The 23,521-nt window shown below is 42.9% G+C and overlaps 1 protein-coding gene across 4 annotated transcripts in view; it reads left to right on the forward strand.

The window, feature by feature from the left end:
• The window catches only part of JHY (junctional cadherin complex regulator), an 80,467-nt gene that overhangs the window by 29,132 nt on the left and 27,814 nt on the right, over window positions 1-23,521 (forward strand). For 2 of the 4 annotated variants that reach the window (XM_053928844.2, XM_045192917.3), the window contains exon 4: window positions 9,860-9,973. The exons of the other annotated variants lie outside the window; for them this stretch is intronic. In XM_053928844.2, the coding sequence (XP_053784819.1) occupies window positions 9,860-9,973 (114 nt within the window). The remainder of the gene's footprint in view (window positions 1-9,859; window positions 9,974-23,521) is intronic. 4 annotated transcript variants of the gene reach the window in all.

Consider the following 23,521-nt stretch of genomic DNA (forward strand, 5'->3'; position numbering starts at 1 on the left):
AGTGAGGCTTTTAAATCTCTGTTTTAAAAATTAAAAGGGTTTCCCTCAAGACAAGAACAGGACAAGGATGTCTCCTTTCACCACTCTTATTCAACATAGTACTGGAAGTCCTAGCCACAGCGATCAGACAAGAAGAAGAAATAAAAGGCATCCAAGTTGGAAAGCAAGAAGTAAAATTGTCACTATTTGCAGATGACACGATACCTAAAGATTCCACCAAAAACTACTAGAACTGAAATCAGTTCCTTTTTATACATCAATAACAAACTATCAGAAAGGGAAACTAAAAAAAATCCCATTTACAACTGCGTAAAAATACTTAGGAATAAATTTAACCAAGGAGATAAGAGACCCGTACTCAGAATATTATAAGCCATTGAAAAAGATACAGATAAGTGGGAGTATGTGCTGTACTCATGGATAGGAAGAAGTAACATCATTAAAATGTCCATGCTATCCAAAGTAATCTATAGCTTCAACGCAATATCTATCAATACCAATGGCATCTTTCACAGAACTAGAACAAAACTCCAAAAACATACATGGAACCCAGAAAACCCAGAATAGCCACAGCAATCTTGAGAAAGAAGAAGAGACTTGGCGGAATTGTGCTACCTGATATCAAACTATACTACAAGGCCATAGTAATTAAAATAGCATGTTACTGGCATAAAGCCAGACATAGATCAATGGGACAAAGTAGGGAGCCCAGAAATAAACTCACACCTATATGGTCAACTGATATTTGACAAAGGAGGCAAGAACATGCAATAGATAAAGACAGTCTATTCAACAAATGGTGTTGGGAAAATTGGACACATACATGCAAAAAAAATAAAACTAGATCACCTTATTATACCACACACAAAAATAAACTCAAAATGAATTAAAGACTTAAATGTAAGACTTGAAATCCTAAAAGTCCTAGAAGAAAACATAGGCAGTAAAATCTCTGACACATTTTAGCAGTATGTTTCTGACAGATCTCTCCAGGCAAAGGAAACAAAAGAAAAAATAAACAGACGGGACTACATCAAACTAAAAAGTTTTTGCACTGAAGAGGAAAATATTAACAAGATGAAAGGACAACCTACCAATTTGGGGAACATATTCGCCAATAATATATTCAACGAGGGGTAAATACCCAAAATTTATTAAAAAAACTCATACAACTCAACATCAAAAAACAATTCAATTTAAAAATTGGTTAACAGACCTGAATAGATACTTCTTCAAAGGGCACATACAGATGGCCAATGGATGTATGAAAAGATGCTCAAAGGCACCAATCATCAAAGAAATGCAAATTAAAACCTCAATGAGATACCGTCTCACACCTGTCAGAATGGCCATCATCAATAAATCAACAAGTGTTGCCCCGGATGTGGAGAAAAGGGAACCCTAGTGCGCTGTCGGTGGGAACGCAGACTGGTGCAGCCGCTGTGGAAACTATATGGAGTCACCTCAAAAAATTAAAATGGAACTGCCTTATGACCCAGCAATTCCACTTCTGGGTTTATATCCAAAGAAACCCAAAAAACTAATTTGAAAAGATATACATGCATCACTATGCTCATTGCGTCATTATTTACAATAGCCAAGATATGGAAGCAGCCCAAGTGCCCACTGATAGATGAGTGGGTGAAGAAGCTCTGGTACATGGGTACCATGGAGTATGACTCAGCCCTAGGAAAGAATGAAATCATATCACTCACAACAGCATGGATTGACCTAGATGGGAAATAAGTCAGAGAAAGACAAATACCATATGATTTCCCTTACATATGGGTCTAAAGAACAAAATAAATGAACAAAATTGAAACAGACTCATAGACACAGGGAACAGACTGATGGTTCCCATGTGGGAGGGGCCTGGGGGGTGAATGAAAAAGGAGAAGGGACTGAGAAGTACAGATCGGCAGTCACAAAACAGTCCCGGGGATGTAAAGCACAGCGTGGGAATAGAGTCTCAACAATACTGTACTGACTAAGGACAGTGCTAGGTGGGTGCTGGAAATACCAGGGCAACCACTTGGTAAAAATACACGGTTGTCTAACCATCATGCTGTACATCTGAAACTAACATAGAATACTACTGAATGTAAAAACCTCTGTGTTTTAACAAGCCCTCCAGTAATTCTGACACGTTCTCAGGTGCAGAGCCGCTGTGCTGGATCTGGGCCTTTGCTCAGCATGACATGGAGTCACACTGAAGAGTCCGAGTGATGGGCTCTCTGAACACTGACCGTCAGAGGTCCCACTCGGACAGTCTTCATTGTATTTCTGAGGGTTCAGGTCACCAGCAAATCAGCCTTCAGACAGGTCGCATGAGACATTCCTAAAAATCTCTCACATTTTTGGAAATGGTTAATTTCTTCCTCATTTATATGTATTTGTTAGGAGCTTACTGTTTGTCAGTCATTGTCCTAGGATACGTCATGAGAATAACAACAAAAGAGACAAAAACCCAGGCTAACCTTCTATTGGGAGGTGGACAATAGACCAGATATTAGTATGTGTATTAGTATGTGATGTACGTGCTAAGGCAAGAAGTGAAGCAGAGCAGAGGACTGAGGAGTGTTGGGGCTGGGGAAATACTGATTTTAAGTAGCTCACAAAGATGGCGAGAGAGCTCTCCATGCAAATACTGGAGGAAAGAGCATGGTGTAAAAGGGCACAGCGCACGTGAAGGGCTGAGGGCCAGTGGGCCTGGGGCCTCGTGAACAAGGGAGAGAAGTGGAAGATGAGGTCCTAGTTTCTACCTTACTTGTTCACAGTCGGCTACCTGGCTTTGACACCAACCACAAATCTAGCCAGATGAACACGTGGGTTGTAAGTGGGGACTCCCCAAAACCCGGGATTTATTTATAAAAAATTGTGTATTCATTCTTACGTGTTTAAACTTTAGTCACCTTCAAAGTACTCTCCATTTGATGCAATACACCTTTTGAGACGTTTCCCCCGATGCTCAAAACAGGTTTTGAACGGGTCAATTGTGATGCCTTTTAGCGCTTCTGCCATTTTTTGTTTCACCTCTTCTTCCACATCAGCAAACCATTTCCCTGTGAGAACTTTTTTCATCTGGGGAGACAAAAAAAAGTCACTTGGGGTGAGATTGGATGAATTGGGAGAGTGGGGTATGGGGGTCATAGGGTCATACAGTTTTTTGGTCAAAACCTATTGAACACTCAGCACGGTGTGGGCAGGTGTGCTCTTAAATCACCCATCGTGGAATGGGCAAATGCATTGAAAGAGTCCTCAAAAAAAATTCAGAGGCCAAACGCAGCCTCTCACAACAACCACAACTGGTACACTGATACAGATGGGTTCCTAGAACACTCACCTAGCCAGGGGACGCCTGTACGACAGGAGAACCACCCTCCAGAAGATAATTCTGTTTTTTTTGGGGGGGGGTCCGCCCTTGTATATGTGTTCTGATGTAAATGGAGAGTTCAGTGAGCAATGCACACTGGTTTTTCTCACTCAGTGATATTTATCAAGCACGTTCGGGCCAGGCATGCCTAAGCCACACGTAGCTTGTTGGAGGAGTGTGCCTGGAGCAGCACAGCACACAGCCCTGCACAGAACCCATTCTTCTGCTGCTCTGGGACCTGCAGTTCAGAAGGCAAGCGAACATAACTACCAGGCTGACAACTTGTTGCCAAAGGGAAAGTACAAAGTACAAAGGACACGTGCTCAGGTGCATCTATTTTAACCTCTGGGGTGTCTGGGAAGGCTTCCTGGAGGAAGTTTTATTTCAGCCAGACCTGGAACACTGAACAGGATTGGTCAGAGTAAGTGCTGTGAGAAGTTTCCAAGCAAAGAACGGCCCAGGCACAGCAGAGATAAGAGAGAACAGCGCACATGGCCTGCCAGTGGGCCCAACGGTACAAAATGAAGTCAGGAAGGAATCCAGGCTGAAGAGCAGGCTCTTACAAATTTGGGGTGGAGGGGCTTATAAATTTTTCAAGATTGGGGCAGTGGAAAGCCCTGAGGTGTTTTTAAGAAGGTGACTGGCATAATCAGTTTCAGGGTTGTAAAACTCAATTATTTTATATGGAAAATGCATGTAAAATAACACATCCAAAGGTTTCCCTGTCATCTAATTTTTATTTAGCACATGTCTGCTAAATACATCATGAAATGTCCTATAGGAATGGAGAAAGTGGCCAACAGCAGAGCCAAGTTCTTTCCCGTGTCTTGTCTCTACATAGCTGAATAACTCAGACAGCCGTGCGAAATATCCACCTTGGAGCCTTACAGGGCTACCCTCTTTGTATTGTCATGCCCCAGCCTCTTCCGCTGGCTGTTTATAAACACAGGAGGTAGCAGTGCCGACGTGAGAGGGCATGAACCAACACAGCACAATGTATTAGAAACAGGGCCGGGAGTGAATACTGCAGCTCCCTCATTAGCCAAGTTAACACGGAAATGCACCCCGAACCCAGTGATTATGCCTCGAGGCGACAGACTCAGTAACCGATGTGTTGGAATCGTGGTAAGGAAATACATTTTAAAAATCAGAGTCTGGCCTGTTTTTATTTGGATATGTACTAGTTGTTAGTACCACCAAGGAATGAGAATAATAAGGAACCTAGTAAATTAATGTGAGGCCCCTCACAACATCTGAACATAAGGTCAGTGATAAGAAAAAAAAAACCATGAGGGAAAAAAGGAGCGAAATCAGCATGATGGCTGACCTTAATGACCACGTGCTATTTAAACTCGTTTCTGTGTGGGCCTATGCAGAGACTCTAACCCGCGCAGAGCGCTTGGTACAGCATCAACTTTTTGTGTGGCGCTGATTCCCTAAGAACCTGATGAGTTTCTTTGAGGGAGCAGCAGCGGCCCAATCTAGCTCAGCTGCGCTCAGTCTGAGTTGCTTTCCTACCTACAAACCCTCACTTCAAAGCAAGGAACATAATGTACAATTTTTTAATGGCTCTAGACCCAGGCACTCAGGCTCCCTGCTCTGTGCCTTCCCTCGGTGTAAACACCTAATCAAGATTGCCTGCGCTTCCACAATAGCAGCCAAATGCAATTCGAGAACCACAAGCCTTTGAAGTCCTCCCAGCAAAGGCCGGTTTTCTAGTCTGGGATAATGACATGCCATGATTGCTGTCTTTGTTGTATCTTTTCAGTAGAGAAGCAATTATAGGCCCCAATTTAACAGAATAGACATTACACAGCTTATGATGCTCAAAATGCAATTTCATTTGATCATTTTCTCAATTTGATTGGTATTAATAGAATGGTTCACAAAAAAAAAAAAAATAGCTGGCAGAGGTTGTGTCCCGTTCCACTTTCAAAGAGATAATGTAGAAGCATGCTTTACGTTCCCAGCGGCTCCCACTGGGGTGGCTCAGACACTGAGTTCCAACAAAGCAGCCTGTGGTTGGAAGCACCGTACCTCCCACATTCTCTGGGGAAGGAAGCATGAGACAATGCCATTTTAATTTGTAAACGTTTTACCAAAGCTATATAATAGATCCCATCATTGTCAATCAACATCACCAGTGAAAAACTGAAGTAACTAAAGCAAGTCCTCCTGACAACAGCCAGGGGATAAACTGCCCAGTGGCAGGTCCAGGAGTAAGCCTGACTTTTCTCCTGTTATCAGGCTCCTGATAATAGCTCAACAAGACAGCCCACTTTGAGGTTTGGAAAAGGATTATTTCCTGGTCTGCTTAGGCAGCCTATTTAGACTTGTTTACACTCTCAGCTTTCAATTCTCATCCAGGACAGGGTTGATTTTTCTTTTCATTTTTCAAATTATATTTTATTGGTTATGTGATTACAGTTGTCCTGGCTTTTCCCCCTTTGTCCTCCTCCACCCAGCACCCCCATCCTACTTCCACAGATAATCCCCCAACCCTTGTTCCTGTCCACGGGTCACATGTGTAAGTTCTTTGGCTACTCCCTTTCCTATACTGTACTTTACATCCCCATGGCTATTCTGTAACTGCCTATTTGTACCTCTTAATTCCCTCACCTCTCACCCATTCTCCCTGTTACCCATCCCCCCATCTCTTTATCTTTAACCTTTGGTGTTTTAATTATGATGTGACTTGGGGTGGGCTCTTTGTGTCCATCTTGTTTGCGACTCTCTGTGCTTCCTGGACTTGAATGTGTATTTCCTTCACCAAATTAAGGAAGTTTTCTTTCTTTATTCAACTAGATTTCCAATTTCTTGGTCCTTCTCCTTCTGGCACCCCTATGAAATGAATGTCGGACTGCTTAAAGTTGCCCCACAGGCTGATTACACTATTGTTCTTTTTTTTTAGATTCTCTTTTCTTCTTCTGGTTCTGATTGATTGTCTTTTGCTTCCTTATGTTTCAGATCATTGATTTGATTATCAGTTTCATCCATTCTACAGTTGATTCCCTATAAATTGTTCTTTATATCAATTAGTGTACCCTTTGTTTCTGACTGGATCTTTTTATGCTGCTGAGGTCCTCATTAAGTTCCTTTAGCATCCTTATAAATAGTGTCTTGAACTCTGCATCTGATAGATTGCTTATCTCCATTTCGTTTGGCACTTTTTCTGGAGTTTTGATCTTTCCTTTCACTTGGGCCATGTTTCTCTGTCTCCTTGTTTTGGCAGCCTCCCTGTGTTTGTTTCTGTGTATTAGGTAGAGCTGCTTTGACTCCCTGTCTTGGTAGTGTGGCCGAATGTAGTAGGTGTCCTGTAGGGTCCAGTGGCACAGCCCCTCTTATCATCTAAGCTGGATATTTGAGGTACACCCTCCAAGTGGACTGAGTACACCCTTCTCATGTAGTTGAGCCTTGGTTGCTATTGGCAGGTCAATGGGAGGGATTTATCCAGGCCAGTCAGCTGCAATGATTGGCTGTGACCACTAACCACCAACCTCCACCATCCGTGAAGGATCAGCTGTGCAGGGGCAGGGTGGTGGTGCTCTGACATGGTCTATAGCTGTCCACTGGGTGTTCTGGCCCTGGGGTTTCCTGGGTGGTGCAGGCCAAGATCAGCCCCCACCTGTGTTTTGCATGGGGCCACCCTGCCTAAGTTATAAAGCAATCTGAGATGGCTGCTACCTGTGCTGGGCTTGGAGATTCGCAGGTGAAGCCAGACCGTGAATCTAGGCTGCTAGTTCTGGGACTGGGGCTCACTGAGGCCAGAGGCTACTTGGTGTTTTCTTTTAAGTGAGCTGTGTTTCATGACAATGAGGGATTGAAACCTAGGTAATAATGACGATTAGTTGTAAAACCTAATACTTTTTTTTAATGGGATAAAATTTTTATTTATTTTGTATTTATTTATATATTTTTTAGAGATACGGGAAGGTGGGGAGAAGAGAGGGAGAGAAACATCAATCGGTTGCCCTTGCATGCACCCCGTCTGGGACTGAACCCGCAACCCACACATATGCCCCGACTGGGAAGCGAACCGGCAACCTTTCACTTTGCGGATGAAGCCCAATGCTCACTGGTCAGGGCACCTAATACATTTTATAGTCACCTAATGTTTCTTGAGCTGGTTCTGTGAGAGGGGCCAAGAAATGGAAACGTGAGAAATGGTTCCTGACCTTGAGCAGCAGCGTTTATAGTTCCAAACTCCCCATTTCAGCGCGAGTTCAACTATTTCATGGTGCTGTGAGTTTCCCACTTGAAGAGTAGGTAATCATTCAAAACCTGTTGATTCCTTCCATTTGTAATCAGAAAAATTCCATCATCAAATAGTACCAGTAGTAGCAGTGAAAATTCAAGCAGAGTTCAAGTGAAAAAGTTCAGTTGTCATTTTTTCCGATTTTCAGATTGACCTTTAACTATCCAAACTTGCACACCATCTGCTTGCCGTGCGCACACACACACTGATTGTGATAAGTAGACATTCAGGTAGAGAAGGTTACAGTCAAGATAAAGGAAACGAAATGTTGCCTTTGTTGTGCCAGAGCAGTTACATCGAGTGGTAAGGAGTGAGGTTATCTCCATTGTCAACTGCTTACTTATTACATAATATTTAACAAATACCTTTGCTTCTTTTCATATTGAATACGAGTCTGCGTCGTGTGAAGAAAAAGGAAGCAGCAGGTGGAGAACTCGGATAGGGACATGCAGAGTCTCAGTCCCATGCTCTCCTGAAGGTCTCACGCTACTCAGCCTCCCCGGGGGAAATTTAACAAAACAAGTACAAAGTGCTGAATCTAAATTTTGAAGTCAATCACATTAGAAGTGGGGAGACCAGCATTTACAGGGAAGTCAATCACATTAGAAGGGGGGAGACCAGCATTTACAGGGAAGTCAATCACATTAGAAGGGGGGAAGCAGATCAGAGTGCCCAAAGGGTCACCCCATGAGTGGCCTGTCCCAGGACGAAGGGCGCAGAAACCTCGGGGCTGTTCCTCCAAATTAAAAGCATGGTTAGGGAAGACACTGTAGACAGCTTCTCACAGTTTCGGCTGTTTTCTGAAAGAGAGATCGGCTTATTCCATGTTATTTCAGAGGGCAGAGGGATAGAAAGGGAAGGAAGACATATTTCTGCTCTTGTAAGGAAGAGCTTTGTAGCGTTTAGGTGGCTCAGTGGTGGAACTGTATGTTCACCATCCATGAAACAGAGATTGAGAAATTTACATTTTACTCCAAGGGATGCTTGGAAGCACCCGATCCCCCACAGAAAGGGAATACACGTCAGCCCCCTCTTCATTCATGGGAGATCCTTAAACCTATGCTCATACAGACACACAGGGAGCTTCGCCAGGAGAGGGGTCCCGTGTTCGGGCAGCGAGTGGACAAACTTGTTCCAGGGATGGTGTAGCAGTACCAGAGGCTGTGCTGGATTACCTCCAGACTCCCTTCCAGTATTATGATTGTATAACTTTAACTGGATTTTCTGAAATGTCACCTGATGGCTGGAATTCCACATGGGACAGAGATGTCCTTTTTTTTTTTTTTTTTTTTAAATTTAAAACAGGTAGCTAATGGATGGAGATAATGAAGGACCTAAATCCCATGAATAGTTTGGGGACCTAAATTTGATGTAGCTGCTTTTATTAGTGGTTTCCAAACTTGGAGGCAGGAGGGTTAAAGTATGTTAATATTTGGGGCCACCTCCAGAACTTCTGATTCAATTGGCCTGGGGAGGGAGAGCGTTGATAGTTTTGAAAAGCTTCCTGGCTTATTCTAATATCTTACTACAGCTGAGAACCACCGACGACCTACGCCATTCAAATTCAGAGTGCCAAGTGAGAAATTCTGCCAATCAAAGATGATATTCCTAATGAGTGAGTGAGTTTAGCAGAAGTTTTAAATGTACAGGCTCTGGAGTTACATACACTGCCTGGCTCCACTATGTACTAGCTGTTGACTCTGGGCAAGTTACGTAACCTGTCTGTCCTTCAGTTTTCTCATTTCCCAAAGGGGATTATAATAGCACATACCTGGTGAGCTTGTTTGAGCATTAACTGATGTATGCCAAGTGCTTGGGGCAGCTACGGGCACTATGAGCATTCAAGGTACATTCAATACTGTCGTTATTTCTATCCGTGTTGGTATCATTATCTTGCAGCGCAGTGTTATTTCATTATGTTCTTTTGTCCGGCACACTCAAGCGTTAGTCACAGCACCTGGTTCACGTAACTCCTGTAAAATTGGGTCCCCTGAGTACGCAGAGCATTTACAGTCGTCAGTGTGACCTCAAAGCACTGATTCTAAGATCATTCCTGAAAGAGAAAACATTGTTTATTCCCATCTCTCTTGGAAACAACCTAGGTCCCTGAGGACTAACATGAACCCTTGAAATGAACAGCAAGTAAAACAGCTCTTTCTAGAGACGGGAGGCCGCGGCTCTGAGGCCAAACCGAATCCAGTGAACCTGCTGTGTGTGTTTCACCCCCTTAGATGTCCTCCCCAGTCAGAGGAATGGGCCAGATGTCCACTCAGCACTCCCAGGAGAGGGGAAGAGTTGCCTTCGATCCCGAAAACAACTGGCACCAAAGAGCCCAGCAGCTAAAGGTTACTGCAGGATTGAATTTTAAATGTGTTTCAAGGGTTACTGCTAAATATAAGCCATGTTTGTGTCTCACTTCTTATCACATAAGGGTTTATTCTCATACCTGAGAACAGTCCCCTCCTCCCATGGATAAGAGTGGCTTCTGCCCGCATGGGCCATGGCTTGCTCAGCCAGCCAACCCGAACTATTTTTCCAAAGGTTCTACTTCCTAAAGAAAAAATCATTTCACTCTCTAACATTCAAAGTCATAACCCCTTTGAGAAGAAAGGCATGGAGAAAATGCAAGGGAGAAAACCACAGTTCCAAAAAATTGTCCAATTCTGTGCCCCTTCTAGCCTGTTTCCTCTGGGAATCGGCCCTTCTGTTGTGTCCCTGGGGGAGGGGGACCCTGGCCGTCAACGTGAGCCCAGAGCCTCGCTGAAGCCTCTCTGCAGAAAGGGAAGGCCTGCTCACCACTCACAGAGCATAATGGCATCCTTTTCTGCCCATGGGTTTACTACCTTGAAACCATACTTTGTTCCTGGGAAGAATTTTATAAAAGTGCCCCACTGACTTTTTCTGGAAGAATCGGGAAAAGCAGCTGCAGCTGCCTTCTGGAGCCGGTGTCTGGGGCTGTGTGGAGCAGCCGCTCACGGACCAGGTGCCATCCCTGCTTAGGAAGGAACGATCCCTTTGCAGTCACCCAGGCTTTGACCCGGCACCGTCACACTGTGTGCAGCCATGGAAGTAGTAATAACGACAATAAGGTGCCTTCCGGTTTCAGAGGAGTTCGACAAGAGGGACTGCCCCAACCATCTTTCGTCCCCAGTGGCCTCCAGACCAGTCTTATTTTTATTTTTAATATAACTAGTATTTTAAATTACAGTTGACGTCCAGTATTATATTAGTTTCATGTGTACAGCATGCTCACTGGAAATGTATATAACTTGTGAAGTGGTCACTCTAATAAGTCTGGCACCCCCTTGACACCTACATAGTTATTACAGTATTAGTGACCATATTCCCTAAGCTGTACCTTGCGTCCTCGTGACTGTTCTGTAACTTCCAATCTGTACTTCTCAATGCCTTCACCTTTTTCCCTCCTCCTCTCGCACCTGCCCCCCATCTGGCAACCATCAGAATGTTCTCTATCATTGACGTTATTTCTGTTTTTCTTGTTCATTTATTTTGGTTTTTAGATTCCAAATATAAGTGAAATCATATGATACTTGTCTTTGTCTGACTTATTTAACTTAGCACAATACCCTCTAGATTCATTTGTACTGTTGCAGATGGCAAAATTTCATTCTTTTTATGGCCAAGTAATATTCCATCATGTGTACAAGTATATCAAATAAAACTGAAACACTGATTTGAAAGAATATATGCACTCCTGTGTTGATTACAACGTTATTTACAATAGCCAAGATATGGAAGCAGCCTGGTCCATCAGTAGATGAATGGATAAGAAAGCTGTGGTACAGTTACACAACGGAATAGTACTTGGCTGTAAAAAAGGAAATCTTATGTTTTGCAGCAGCATGGATGAACCTGCAGAGAATTATGCTAAGTGAGATAAGCCAGTCAGAGAAAGACAAATATGATATAATTTCACTTATATGAAGAATCTAACAAACAAAATAAACTAATAAACAAAATAGGAACAGACTCATAGATGTAGAGAATAGACTGACAGCCGTCAGAGGGGAGGGGGCTGGGGGCTGGGTGAAAATGTTAAAGGGATTAAGCAGGAGGGGAAAAAAGGCAAAACTCAAGACAGACCACAGTATGGTGATTATTAGAGGGGAAGGGGGTGGAGGGAAGTGGAAGTGGGTAAAGGGGGATAAATGACGTGGGTTGGTGAACACAAAACACAACATACAGATGATGTACATAGAACTGGATACCTGCAAACTATGTAATTTTATTAACCAACATCACTCCAATAAATTCAATTAAAAAGTGAAAAGACAAAGATAATGATGAGGAATGTTGGGGTCCCGTCCCCCTGTTATCTCTGGAGGTCTGGCGAAGAGATCATTCTGGCATTTGAGCGTGCTATCCTAGCTGCGCACAGCAATGGGCAGGGCTTGCTCCAGGTACAGATTTCTCTGCCACACAGGCCTAGGACGGGATTTCTCCCTGTAAGCAGCTCAGTTAGGAATTTTTATGATCAGAACATCCCGTGTGGTTACCTTCAGGTGTTGTGCTTGTTAGGCCTGCCAGGTAGCCATCTTTTCATTTACAATTTCCCCTTTTGGACGTGAATCAGTTGGAATGATGCCTTAATGACCAACCATTTGGGGATAATGTAGTCCCACGGTGCTGGGAAGGCTCGGAAAGATTTAGTTTATTCCAAGGAAGCCTTAGTGTCCGTGTTCTCTTGTTGAAACAAGGACAGTTGGGGATGGGACAAGATTATATCCATGGGATGTGAATTAAGGCCTAGTTTTCCCAAAAGAGGAAAGGGCAGGTAGATGGGAGGCAGTCAGTCCTGTGGGCCTTCATTGTGACAAACATTCTGGATCATTTCTAACCTGTGAGCTGCCATGACCTGAGTTTTCTTGTTTACTTTACCCTTCATCCTTCCATGTCCAATGTAACATTAACCTAACAGGAAGAGGAGTAATACCAGTAGTCCAATAACATACATTAAAAACATAATCTGCTTTAGGTAAGGATGATCTTGAGGGAGGTGTACATCCCAGGCAGTCGAAGAACATTTGACAGGTGTCGTCATGGTTTTTACCAAAATAACAACGTGTTTTTCTCCTTAGTCTATTGCCATCTGTACTTTATGAGAGGTTTGGCCCAACGAATGAAGACTTCTAGCTATTTCATGACCTAAATTTCTAATTTTTCTCCTGGCCAGTCTCCATGGAAATAACTTCATGGAGAGAATTGAGTTCAATTTCTCAGTACATTTGATTTTCAGTATTAATATTCTTATGTTTTATTAGCCTGAGATAAAGTTCTTTACCTATAATCTCTGTATTATACTATATTCCTGCAGCATTTAATATAAATGTAGTGTACTTACAATAGAAGTGACTTAGAATAACAGGAATTTTCTAGTCCTTCCCACCAAAAATGGCCCTTCCCCATGAACCATACATTGTCATTTGTCGGGATAGATGCAACAGGACGGGCTTGGGTGAACTCAGAATTTCGCATAGTTTGAGGGCATGACTGTCTACCTCTTTGATTTTTAGAATCTGACAGCAAGACGAGTTCCCGTGTACTGCCATCTTCTTTAATATGCTCACCTACTTCCCACTGGAAAGTGTTATTAAGAGTAGTATTTTTTACCAGCTGGTTGAATTATTGAAGATTTTAGTTTAGGATTCAGCTAGATGCCTGATACAGTGTGATAAGTTACAGTTTCTTGCTTATTTTCCCCCACATTTTGTTATTGTTGTTCAAGTACAGTTGTATCCATTTTCCCCCACCACTCCCTGCTACCCCAGCCATCCCCACTTCCCATCCTTGATCCTACCCCCCTTTGGTTTTGTCCACATGTCCTTTATACACGTTCCTGAAAACCCTCCTCCCTTTTCCCCCCAGTATCCCCTCCCACCTCCCCTCTGGTTACTGTCAGTTTGTTCTTAATTTCAATGTCTCTGGTTATTTTTTGCTTGTTTGTTTTGTTGATTATGTTCCACATACAGGTAAAATCATATGGTATTTGTCTTTCCATCTAAAATTTCCTAGAGCTCAGGGAGACCCTAAGAGTCCTATAGGTCTTTACACCCATTACAATTGGCCATTGTCTTACAGCCATTTCAGATTCCATTTGTGTTAACATGGATATCTGACCTTACTGAGTAAGCTACATGCATTAATTAATAAATCAAGTGCAGTTGGCAAAAGGTAGTCAGACTTATGAGCCTTGTGAACCCATATCTTCTTGATCCAAAAGGATATGCACACAATTTGTGTATAGCAGAAAAAGAATCATTCCTAAGTAAAAGGACATGGTGCTTGATAGATCCTTTTTATTCTTTGCATCACCATAATTTTAGTAGGAGCAGCTGATTTCAGGCAGGGGAAAAGACAATAGACTTTGAAATTGAATGCTACAAAAAGGATCAGCAAACCTACCAATACCACAACACTCTTTAACAGAAATCAAAACAATGTTCTTAACCCTGAAAGTAGCCAGCTAAACAAGTCATGCAGTGGGCCATCCTTTCTCTTTTCAGGTGTCATTTAGCTTGTGGAGTGACCTTTTCTAATTAAGTCTCTACCCGCGCCCCTCCACCCCCAGCTGTTTATATATGTGGAATAGGTGGTATGAGCAACAGCACAAACTCCACCTTGTTTGGCCAGCAAATAGTAAAGGGCTATGTGACTGTCAAGGACAATCCAAGCAAGAGAATTTAGAGACTTTTGTCATGCAGCAACAGTCTTAGCCATCTCTTTAGCAATTTTCTGATGGTGGCAGATAAGTTTTTAATCATATCCCTACTGATAGACATTCTGGCTCTTGGGATTGGCACGCCAAGCATACTTTATCCAAAACTGTCGTGATAGCCAGCCGGTATTTCCTTTTAAGGCCTTATGATCTGTTTTTGCTTCTGTTGAAATAGCTCTTTGTTAAAATAATTAGTCCTATGAAATGCTGGGGGATTTTTATGAATAGATAAAGGAGTGATGAATTGCCCTCCCCAATAGAGTCCTCCATTTGCCAACTGTCTAAACATCAGTGTGCCCATCGTTTAGTAGAAGGATCTTCTTCTATGCCGTGAATAAAAGTTAACGTGGGTGGAGCACAATCTACCTCCCCCACCTGAGTATCTTTGTCTATGGATCATTCACAGGTATTATTGAGAGAACCCCTTTCAATAAAGGGTGGAGCCATTTATTATACATGTTTTCTAAAATCCATCGAGGTGATATTTGATGGAAGGAATGAGTTTACATATTTGGTTATATTTTTCTTTTCAATTTTGTCATGTAGACACATAGAGATCAAGTGAGAAAGGCATCAGGGAGGGAGCAGAGTTAAATTCAAATTTGGTGGAGATGACAGGGGACAGTGAAAAGCAATGGACGATGTTCCTCATTCTTGAATAGTTTCTACCTGAAAGGTGAAGTTGGATATGGGTTGGGGAGACAGTGGCATTGTGCATGGTATCAAAGTCAGTAACAGGTGCAACTAGTGGTAAGTATTGGTTTCTTACTGATTTAGGAATTTGATGACATATCCAACAATCACTCCAATTTCCTTCTGTAGCAGAACTTTGGGAAAGTTTTATCTAAAACTTTTTTAGGCATTACAGAGAGTAATGAAAGAGAGACAAGGAAAAGGGAGCCGGTTGGGTTTGTTATCATCTTTGACAACCTTCCTGTAATATAAATGAAGGTCAGCAAGGAATGAAGGCAAGAACTTCAAGTTAGTCTCTGTGAAGGCTGGGGTAACACAGGCCTGGTCCAGTTTCTTGGGAGCAGGTCTTTACTTCAGTTGTTGGTGGCTTCTCATCATCAAGGAGCTTTTGACGTTCAGTATAGGTGGAAGTAAGTGTCACCGACAGGGCAGATGTCTGTAACATTCCATGAACTACACCAAAGGCATTGCAACTATCAGCATAGATATTGGCTGTTTTCAGCTAAACGTCAAATTTAAAAGGACAAGAGCCATAGGATTTCACTCATAGGTGGGACATAAACAGAAAGCAACAAATGAAGAAACAAACTCACGGACACAGACAACAGCATGGAGGTTATCAGAGGGGAAAGGGAGTGGCGGAAGGATGAAGAGGGTGAAGAGGGTCAAACACATGGTGATGTAAAGACACTGGACTTTGGGTGGTGAGCCTGCAATGCAACATCCACATAGCATTACAGAACTGTACTCAGAACTTACAAATATCATTAGCTCATGGCACTGCAATTATTTAATTTTTTTAAAGGTCAGGCAGAAAAAATATATAGTGGCTATTTGATCTTTGACCTACTGACAAGCTTGACTTAGAACCATTAATTCAGCTTCTGGAGCAGATCTTACTTCGGGTAGATGAGGACTTTCAGTTATGTCCACCAGGGAAGTCACTGAATATCCAGCTTGCTAATGCCCCCGTTCATCTTTTAGACAAGATCCATCTGCAGCCGAGTTAAATCAGCGTTATCAATAGGGGTTCCCTGTAAGTCATTCCTACAAGTGCAATTGTGGGTTTCTTCGTCCTGCAAAGAAAGTAGTAAAGTTGCTGGGTTAAGACTGTTACATCGAGAACAGTGATATTAGATGAGGAAGGCAGCGGTGCTTCATGGGAGCCAGTCCACTGACGGGGAAGCCCTGAGTGGGATAAGAGTTCAGTAAAGATTCGACATAGTGAGGAGAATGAGTGCTTCGAAGACAGCCTGGAACGTGGCTGAGCAGGGACAGGCCGCATGCAAGGAGGGAGCTCTAATTCCTGTAGGTCTATCGTGATCTCCATGTTTCTGAGTTAAAACTCCTGAAGCATGTCCTTTATTTTTGTGTATAAAAGGAAGAATGTTTATGCTTCGAGTCTTCCAAAGCGTGAGCTTTAGATATCCTTCTTTAGAACTTCTATATCTCGTTTCCCTTGGTGAGTCCATTGGACTGGACCAGGCTGATCTGATTTTAATAATCCAGATAGAGGTTGAGGTACCAATGAAAAATTTGAGACCCAGTTGCAACAGTATCCAGTCAGCTCTAGAAATCCCCTAAGCTGTTTCTTAGATATTGGAAGAGCAGAGGCTAGAATTCTTATGAGTCTTTTGGGGTTAATTAGTAGATAATAGAAGGTGGCAAAGGTATTTTACTTGGGGTAAACAAAAAGAAAGTCTTATCTTTCAAGACTTTATGACCCTTTATGGCTAGATGTTATTTATAATGAATAAATTGTGTCCTCTTGAAACTCTAATGATATCCTGGAGCATAAAAGTAAATCATCCCCCTACTGAATCAAAGTGGAATCTCTGGGAGATTCAGTATCATTTAAATCAACCTTTGGTTTTTGAGAGAAATATGTGGGACACTCTGTACATCCCTGGGACGTTACTGTCCCAGTGAATTGGGAACCTTTCCAAGTGAAGGCAAAAAGGTGTTGACTGTTCTTTACTACAGAAATGCTGAAAAAGGCACTACGTAAATCTATTACTGAAAAATACTGGCAATCCACAGGAAAGGTAGATAATAGTGTATGTGGATTTGGGACCACAGGATGTCTGGGAATAATAATTTTGTTGCAGCTCTAAGATGTTGTACAAATTCTTAGCCTTTCTCATTGGATTTCTTTACTTGAAGGAGTATTACAGGGACTTGTGCATGAGTTATAAGCTCTCTATTTGAGTATTCTTTTATAAATATTTTATAATGGGCTTAATTATGGCCAGTGCATTGGGTCTCAAAGGATATTGACAAATACTAGTGGAGGCAACGTATTGTCAATAGTTATTCTGACATGAGCAGCTAACTTCATCTTGCCAATATCCACACTAGAAAGAGCCCAGAGCTCCATAAGGATGTCCTGTAGTAAATGTTCAGCCTCAAGATTAGTTTCCTCTTTTTGAGCTTTCTTTAAAATCATTATTTTCTCACTTGATTCAATGCCTGATTTCATTTACTTCTAAATACATTGCCCCCCCCCTTTTTTTCACTGACTAGGAATTGAACCTGCAACCTCTTGGTGTATGAGCTGACACTCCAACCAACTGAGCCACCTGGCCAGGGCTGCATTTGCCCTTTTGAGAAAAGGCTATGTGGGTGTCATGATTTGCAAGAAAGTCCTGTCCTATCGGGTGAAATGGGGCAGATTTGACTAGTAAAACTATGTGCTGCTCCCTACCATCCCTGAGCTGAAAGGCAACAGGTTCTGAAGTAAAAACAGACACTGATTGGTTAGCTATCCCTACGACTTGTCTAGAAGTTTCACTCTGAGGGAGAGGGCAATTTGATTGGGTAGAATGGGCAACAGGTGAAGTAGTCCTGGTATGTTAAAGAGCCTTGGTAAGTTTCCCCTTTATGATAATTTCAGCCTCCCCTAAAGTATTGGTAGGGGGAAGGGGAAGTACCCTTGTAGTTTTTGGAGTAGCCCTATGCTTGCTTCTATTTCTTTTCTTTTTCTAAAAGCCATTTCAGTTTTCCATAGTCTTTCCGAAGATACCTGGCTTGTTACAGTAAAAGCACTCTCTGTCCCCTTGTTGCAAGTCCATTGTGAAGGTCTGACCTGATGGCTTGACTGTTAGAGCTGTAAATTCATGATTAGTAGCTTTATCCTTTTCCTTCTTTTGAATAGTTTTAGATAATTGATCAGCCAGAACTGCTAGCTTATTAGTTGCATCGTAGGCCAGTTTAATTTATGCTGTTTAATCTGAATCACAAACTCTTCATCTAATCCTTCCCAAAAATGGCAACTTGAGAAATGGATAATTTTGATGATTATTAAAAGTCTCTGGAGTCAGTTGTGAATGTTGTTTGAAAGTTTTCATAAAGTGTTCAAAGAAATCAAGTATGGTTTCATCGGGTCTTTACCTGCATTGCTGGATTTTAGGGGGAAATTTCTATCCCTGTCTTTTTTTGGGGGAAAATTTCAGAAATGACTTGGTGAAACCAATTGGCTAATTCCCTGCATTCATCCTGGTCTATTTCTCTTTGTCTTAAAAAAAAATCTACAGGTTTTTCCCCCGAAAAGCCTTATTTAACTACTGTGTTGCTTTACTCTCAGAAATGAATGGGTGTATCATTTGGGACCAGTCTGAAAACCCAGGGCGGTGGGTTCTAATAGTTAAATCCCTTAGCAAGTCTGAAGGGGCCTTGGAGGGAGGGGATCAGGAACATCTTTGGTTAGATTTCTTCATTCTGTCCTAATCAAAGCAGTATCAATAATTGCTGGTTCTCCCCTTCCTGAGACTGGCTTTTCCCTAAAGGGAGCCACCAGAATTTCTGGTCTTTCTAGTTTGTCCCAGCAGGTCAGGTTATTTTTTAGTTCCCTTTTTAGTCGGTGAAGGTGAGGGCAGCAGAGAAGGGAGAGAAGAAAGGGGAGAAGCAGGGGGAAGGGGAGTCAGTCCACAGAGGGGAGCTCGGAAGGCAGAGCACACAGTGGAGTCGTTGGAAAAGGGGGAGGAATAGGCAGTTTGCATTGAGTAGCTTTGGAAGCCCTTTTCAATTGACAGTCTCTAAAATTTTCAAATTAACTTCCTGGAGGGAAGAGAGTTTATCTGTGCCTTGTCTTGAGGCTCCTAATTTTCAAACAAAGTAAGCCTCCCATTCATTTCATTTAATTAGAGCTGGCCTTTTCCAGTTGTGCATGCAGAAAAGTCAATTGGAATAGATCAGAAGTTCCCCATTTTAGCCATCTTTAGCTGATATCATTTTTAGTTAATCTTTCAATTTCTTTAAATACTGATGAATGAAAGCTCTGTGTGGATTGGACGCAAGTCCTCCAGAAATACTTGTAGGTGGCTGCCCAGTTGGGGCTTGTCAGCCTGGAGACACAGTTTCCCATTTGAATTTAATTCCCTTTTGAATTCAGTGGAATTTGAATAAGCTTCTAAAAATATTTATGTTGTGGGTTACAGTGTTCTGCTTGTGGGTTGACTTCCAAGACTTTTACCTCCTGAGTCTCTCAAACCTTCTTGTGTGCCTTGGTCTCTCTCGGGCTAACACAACCATGAGGACTTGGATCACTGGATGGCCAGTCCTTATTGCATGTTCCCAGACAAGTCAATTATTTCATTGCAGTGCATTGGAATTCCCTATGGGACCACTTCATGCCTTGAGATTTCTCAGACTCTGCCCCGCCCCACAGCGATTCTTAGTTACCTAAGAATACTCAAACTTTGAGCTGGAAGGAGCAGGTGCCCCTTTTCTTTGGAACTGAATGAGTTCAGTCTCTCATTTAACCAGCAAAGAGTCGTTTTAGTCAGACTCCCAGAAAGCAATCCCAATTGAAAGACTGAAACATAAACAGCCAACCCTTCCTCCTTTCCTGGGTAAATCTCAATTCAACCAACCCTTATCTTTTAGTGCCACCTCGAGGATTTCCTAATAACAGCTCAAATAAAGTCAGGACCTGGGACCAAAAGTAGGAAGGTCCAGGATTCCAAGAGTGAGCTCACCCAAGGTCACCCAACATGAAGCGCAAGGCCAGTGGGACACAACAGGCCCCTGCTGGTACCAAACACAGGTCTGGGTCTGCAGGGTGGTCCTGGGTGGTTTTCTTTGGAATCCTGCTCTCATCACCATGTAGATGTCCATGAAAGGAATTCCAAACCTAAAGAGTAGTTTATAGTTTTATCTGAGTCTAGGCTGATGGCCAGACCCAAAAGGAAAATCTGTTTCCAAGTGTCTGATTAGTGATATCACGTCCACTGAGGAAGAACGGGAGGGCTTTGGTGCCAGGCTTGAAAGGGAGGGGGCGTAAGAACGGGGGTGGGCCTGATGTTGGGTTTGGAGTTGCCTGTATCTGATCTGGGCACAGAATGCAGAAGACACATCTGAGTTAGCAATACATTTACATCATTAGAATTCACTGGTGCACTGAAGCTGTCGGAATTGCTGAAATGCCCCAGGACTTGTAAATGGTGGGAGAAGTGAAAAGGGGCAAGAGCAGGGCCCTGTAGAGAATGGCAGGATTTTAAGGGCGAGCAGACGTGGAGGTGGAGAGCAACAGGGGAGTCTACAAAGGGATGGCCAGAGAGGTGGAAAGCTGACCGGGATAAACCGGTGTCATGAAACTGGAGACGTGAAAATTTCAAACAAGAAAAATTAGCGAACAAGGTCAAACTCTGCAGAGAAGACAAGTAAAAAGGTGCCATGAAAAGGGAATATATATGCATCTCAAATGTGTGAGTTTCAAATGATTCAGAAAAAAACTGAACAATAGCATAAACAATAGCATAAATGTATTTGTGTGCCTACCTAGCAATATATGGAGAGAAGACAGAATGAATGCCAAAATGTGGCAAAATGTTCAATACTGGTGAATCTTTGTATAAGAATCTCTGGAGACTCTCTGTGCTATTCTTGCCATTTTTCTGTAAATTTAAAATAATTTTGAAAGTCTGAAAAAATTAGAAGTTAAAAAAAAGGAACCCATAGGATTTAGCAACTGAAAAGGAACCGGTGGCCTGAGCAGAGCAGTTTCCGTGGGGGGCGAGAATCGATGCTCTGCCCGGGGGCAGAGGTCAGAGGAGAGCTGGGGAAATGAAGACCAGCACAGCCTGCCCTTCCAGGCCTGACTGTGGATCCAGAGAGGAGGTTTAGTAAGAGAGTGCGATCAAGTGAGGGATTCTTCCATTTTTGTAACAGGAGAGTCTTAAACACATTTACATGCTGAAAAGAGAGAGGGAGGGAGAGAGAGAGGGAAACTAGACATAAGACAAGGAAAGAAAGATGATAGGATGGAAGCAAGGTCCCTGACACTATTTAAACCTATGTATTTTCATTTTTAAAATACTGCTAATTGGCCCTGACTGGTGTAGCTCAGTGGATTGAATGCTGATCTGTGAACTGAAAGGTCACTGGTTCAATTCCTAGTCAGGGGACATGCCTGGGTTGCAGCCAGATCCCAAGTTGGGGGCACACAAGAGGCAGCCCATAGATCATGTTTCTCTCCCTCTCCTCCTCCTCCTTTCTGCCTCCTCTAAAAAAATATTTAAAAAAAAAAAAATAAAATATTGATAATTGATGGTAATTATCATCTTATTTACAAGCCAAGGAATCCCTCTTCACTTGACCTTTCCATGTAGATCTTGTTGTCCCAACCCATTCTGTGTGTCTCTGGGAATCTTCACAAGTTTTACAAACCCCACTTCCACTGTGTGCCCAGAACTGGACACAGTACGTAGCTATGGGTCTAACCCTCACTGTGCAGTGCAAGGGAGCCAACTCCCACCAGCAAGGAGCATGCTGTCAGTAAAAGAAATAGAAACTTGTCCAATTAAGTAAAACATCAAAATAATGAACTAGGACATTTTCTTTCTTGACACTCTTAAATTACTCTTGACTTTCTAGGCAAGGAAAAGGAGTGATAGTGTGAAAGGTGGAGAGGATTTCTGACTAATCTCAAAGCTCTGTGCTTCCTGGACTTGCTTGTCCATTTCCTTCACCAAATTAAGGAGGTTTTCCTTCATTATTTTTCAAGTAGATTTCCAATTTCTTGGTCTTTCTCTTCTCCTTATGGCACCCCTATGAAGTGAATGTTGGAGTGCTTAAAGTTGTCCCACAGGCTGCTTACACTATGGGGGGGGGGTTTATTTTATTTTTTAAATTCTTTCTTCTTCTTCTTGTTAGGATTGGTTGTCTTGTGCTTCCTTAATGTTCCAAATGATTGATTTGACTATCAGCTTCATCTATTCTACTGTTATTTCCCTTTAAATTGTTCTTTATTTCAATCAGCGTATCCTTCATTTCTTACTGGATTTTTTTATGCTCTTGAGGTCCTCGCTAAGTTTTTTGAGCATCCTTATAACCAGTGTTTTGAACTCTGCATCTAATAGATTGCTTATCTCCATTTCGTTTGGCTCTTTTTCTCAAGTTTTTATCTGTTCTCTCATTTGGGCCATGTTTGTTTCTCTCCTCATTTTGGCAGCCTCTCTGTGTTTGTTTCTATGTACTAGGTAAAGCTGCTATGACTCCCTGTCTTGGTAGTGTGGCCTAATGTAGTAGGTGTCCTGTAGGGTCCAGGGGAACAGCCTCCCCTATTGTCCAAGCTTGTACTTGAGGTGTGCCCTCTGCATGGGCTGAGTACACTCTCTTCTTGTAGTTGAGCCTTCATTACTCTTGGCAGGTCAATGGACAGGATTTACTCAGGCCAGTCAGCTTCAAGGACTGGCTGACCACCAACCTCCATTCTCCATGGAGGGTCAGCAGTGCAGGGGCAAGGTGGTGGCGTCCTGATGTGGTCTGTAGCTGTCCACTGTGTGTGCAGGCTCTGGGGTTTCCCAGGTGGTGCAGGCCAAGGTCAGCCCCCACCTGTATTCTGCCCAGGGCCACCCTGCCTGACCTGTAAAACAATCTGAGATGGGCTTGGTGGTTCCCAGGTGAAGCCAAGCTGTGAATTTAGGCCAGTTGCTGCTAGTTCTGGGCCTGTGGCCACTTAGTAAGAGGTATGAGGGCTGGTGACTTACTGAGGCCAGCTGTTGCTTGTTTAATAGGATTTAGGAAGTTGTGAAGCATGAGCCAAGACCTGCCATTCATGTAGAAAAGTCTTGGTTAACAGTCTGGGTGGGCCAGTAAGTTGGGTGGGACGGAGTCTCAGGGGATCTCTATGGTGGGGCCAATAGTGTTAGCCAGGTTGATGGAGTCTCAGATATGGCACCCACCTGCCAGCTCTGTGGCTCTGTGGGAGGAGAGTTCAGAAAAGGGACAGTGGCCTCTGCCTGCCTTTCTGTTTGGGAGAAAGCTGCCCCTCAGCTCTTGTCTTGATGCCAGACACTTCAGTTTCTCCCTGTATGCCACTGGTGCCTTTGAAGCTGTTACCCTGGTCTTGGAGCTCAGAGGGAATGAGTCTGAGTAAGGCCGTATGTGGGTTCTCTAAGGGGAACTGCTTGGGAGTCCTGAAGTTTCTTCTACTGACAATCCCTGCTGGTTTTTGCAGCCAGAA

The sequence above is a fragment of the Desmodus rotundus genome, chromosome 7 (genome assembly GCF_022682495.2).
Source record: "Desmodus rotundus isolate HL8 chromosome 7, HLdesRot8A.1, whole genome shotgun sequence".
In the NCBI taxonomy this organism is placed as follows: domain Eukaryota; kingdom Metazoa; phylum Chordata; class Mammalia; order Chiroptera; family Phyllostomidae; genus Desmodus; species Desmodus rotundus.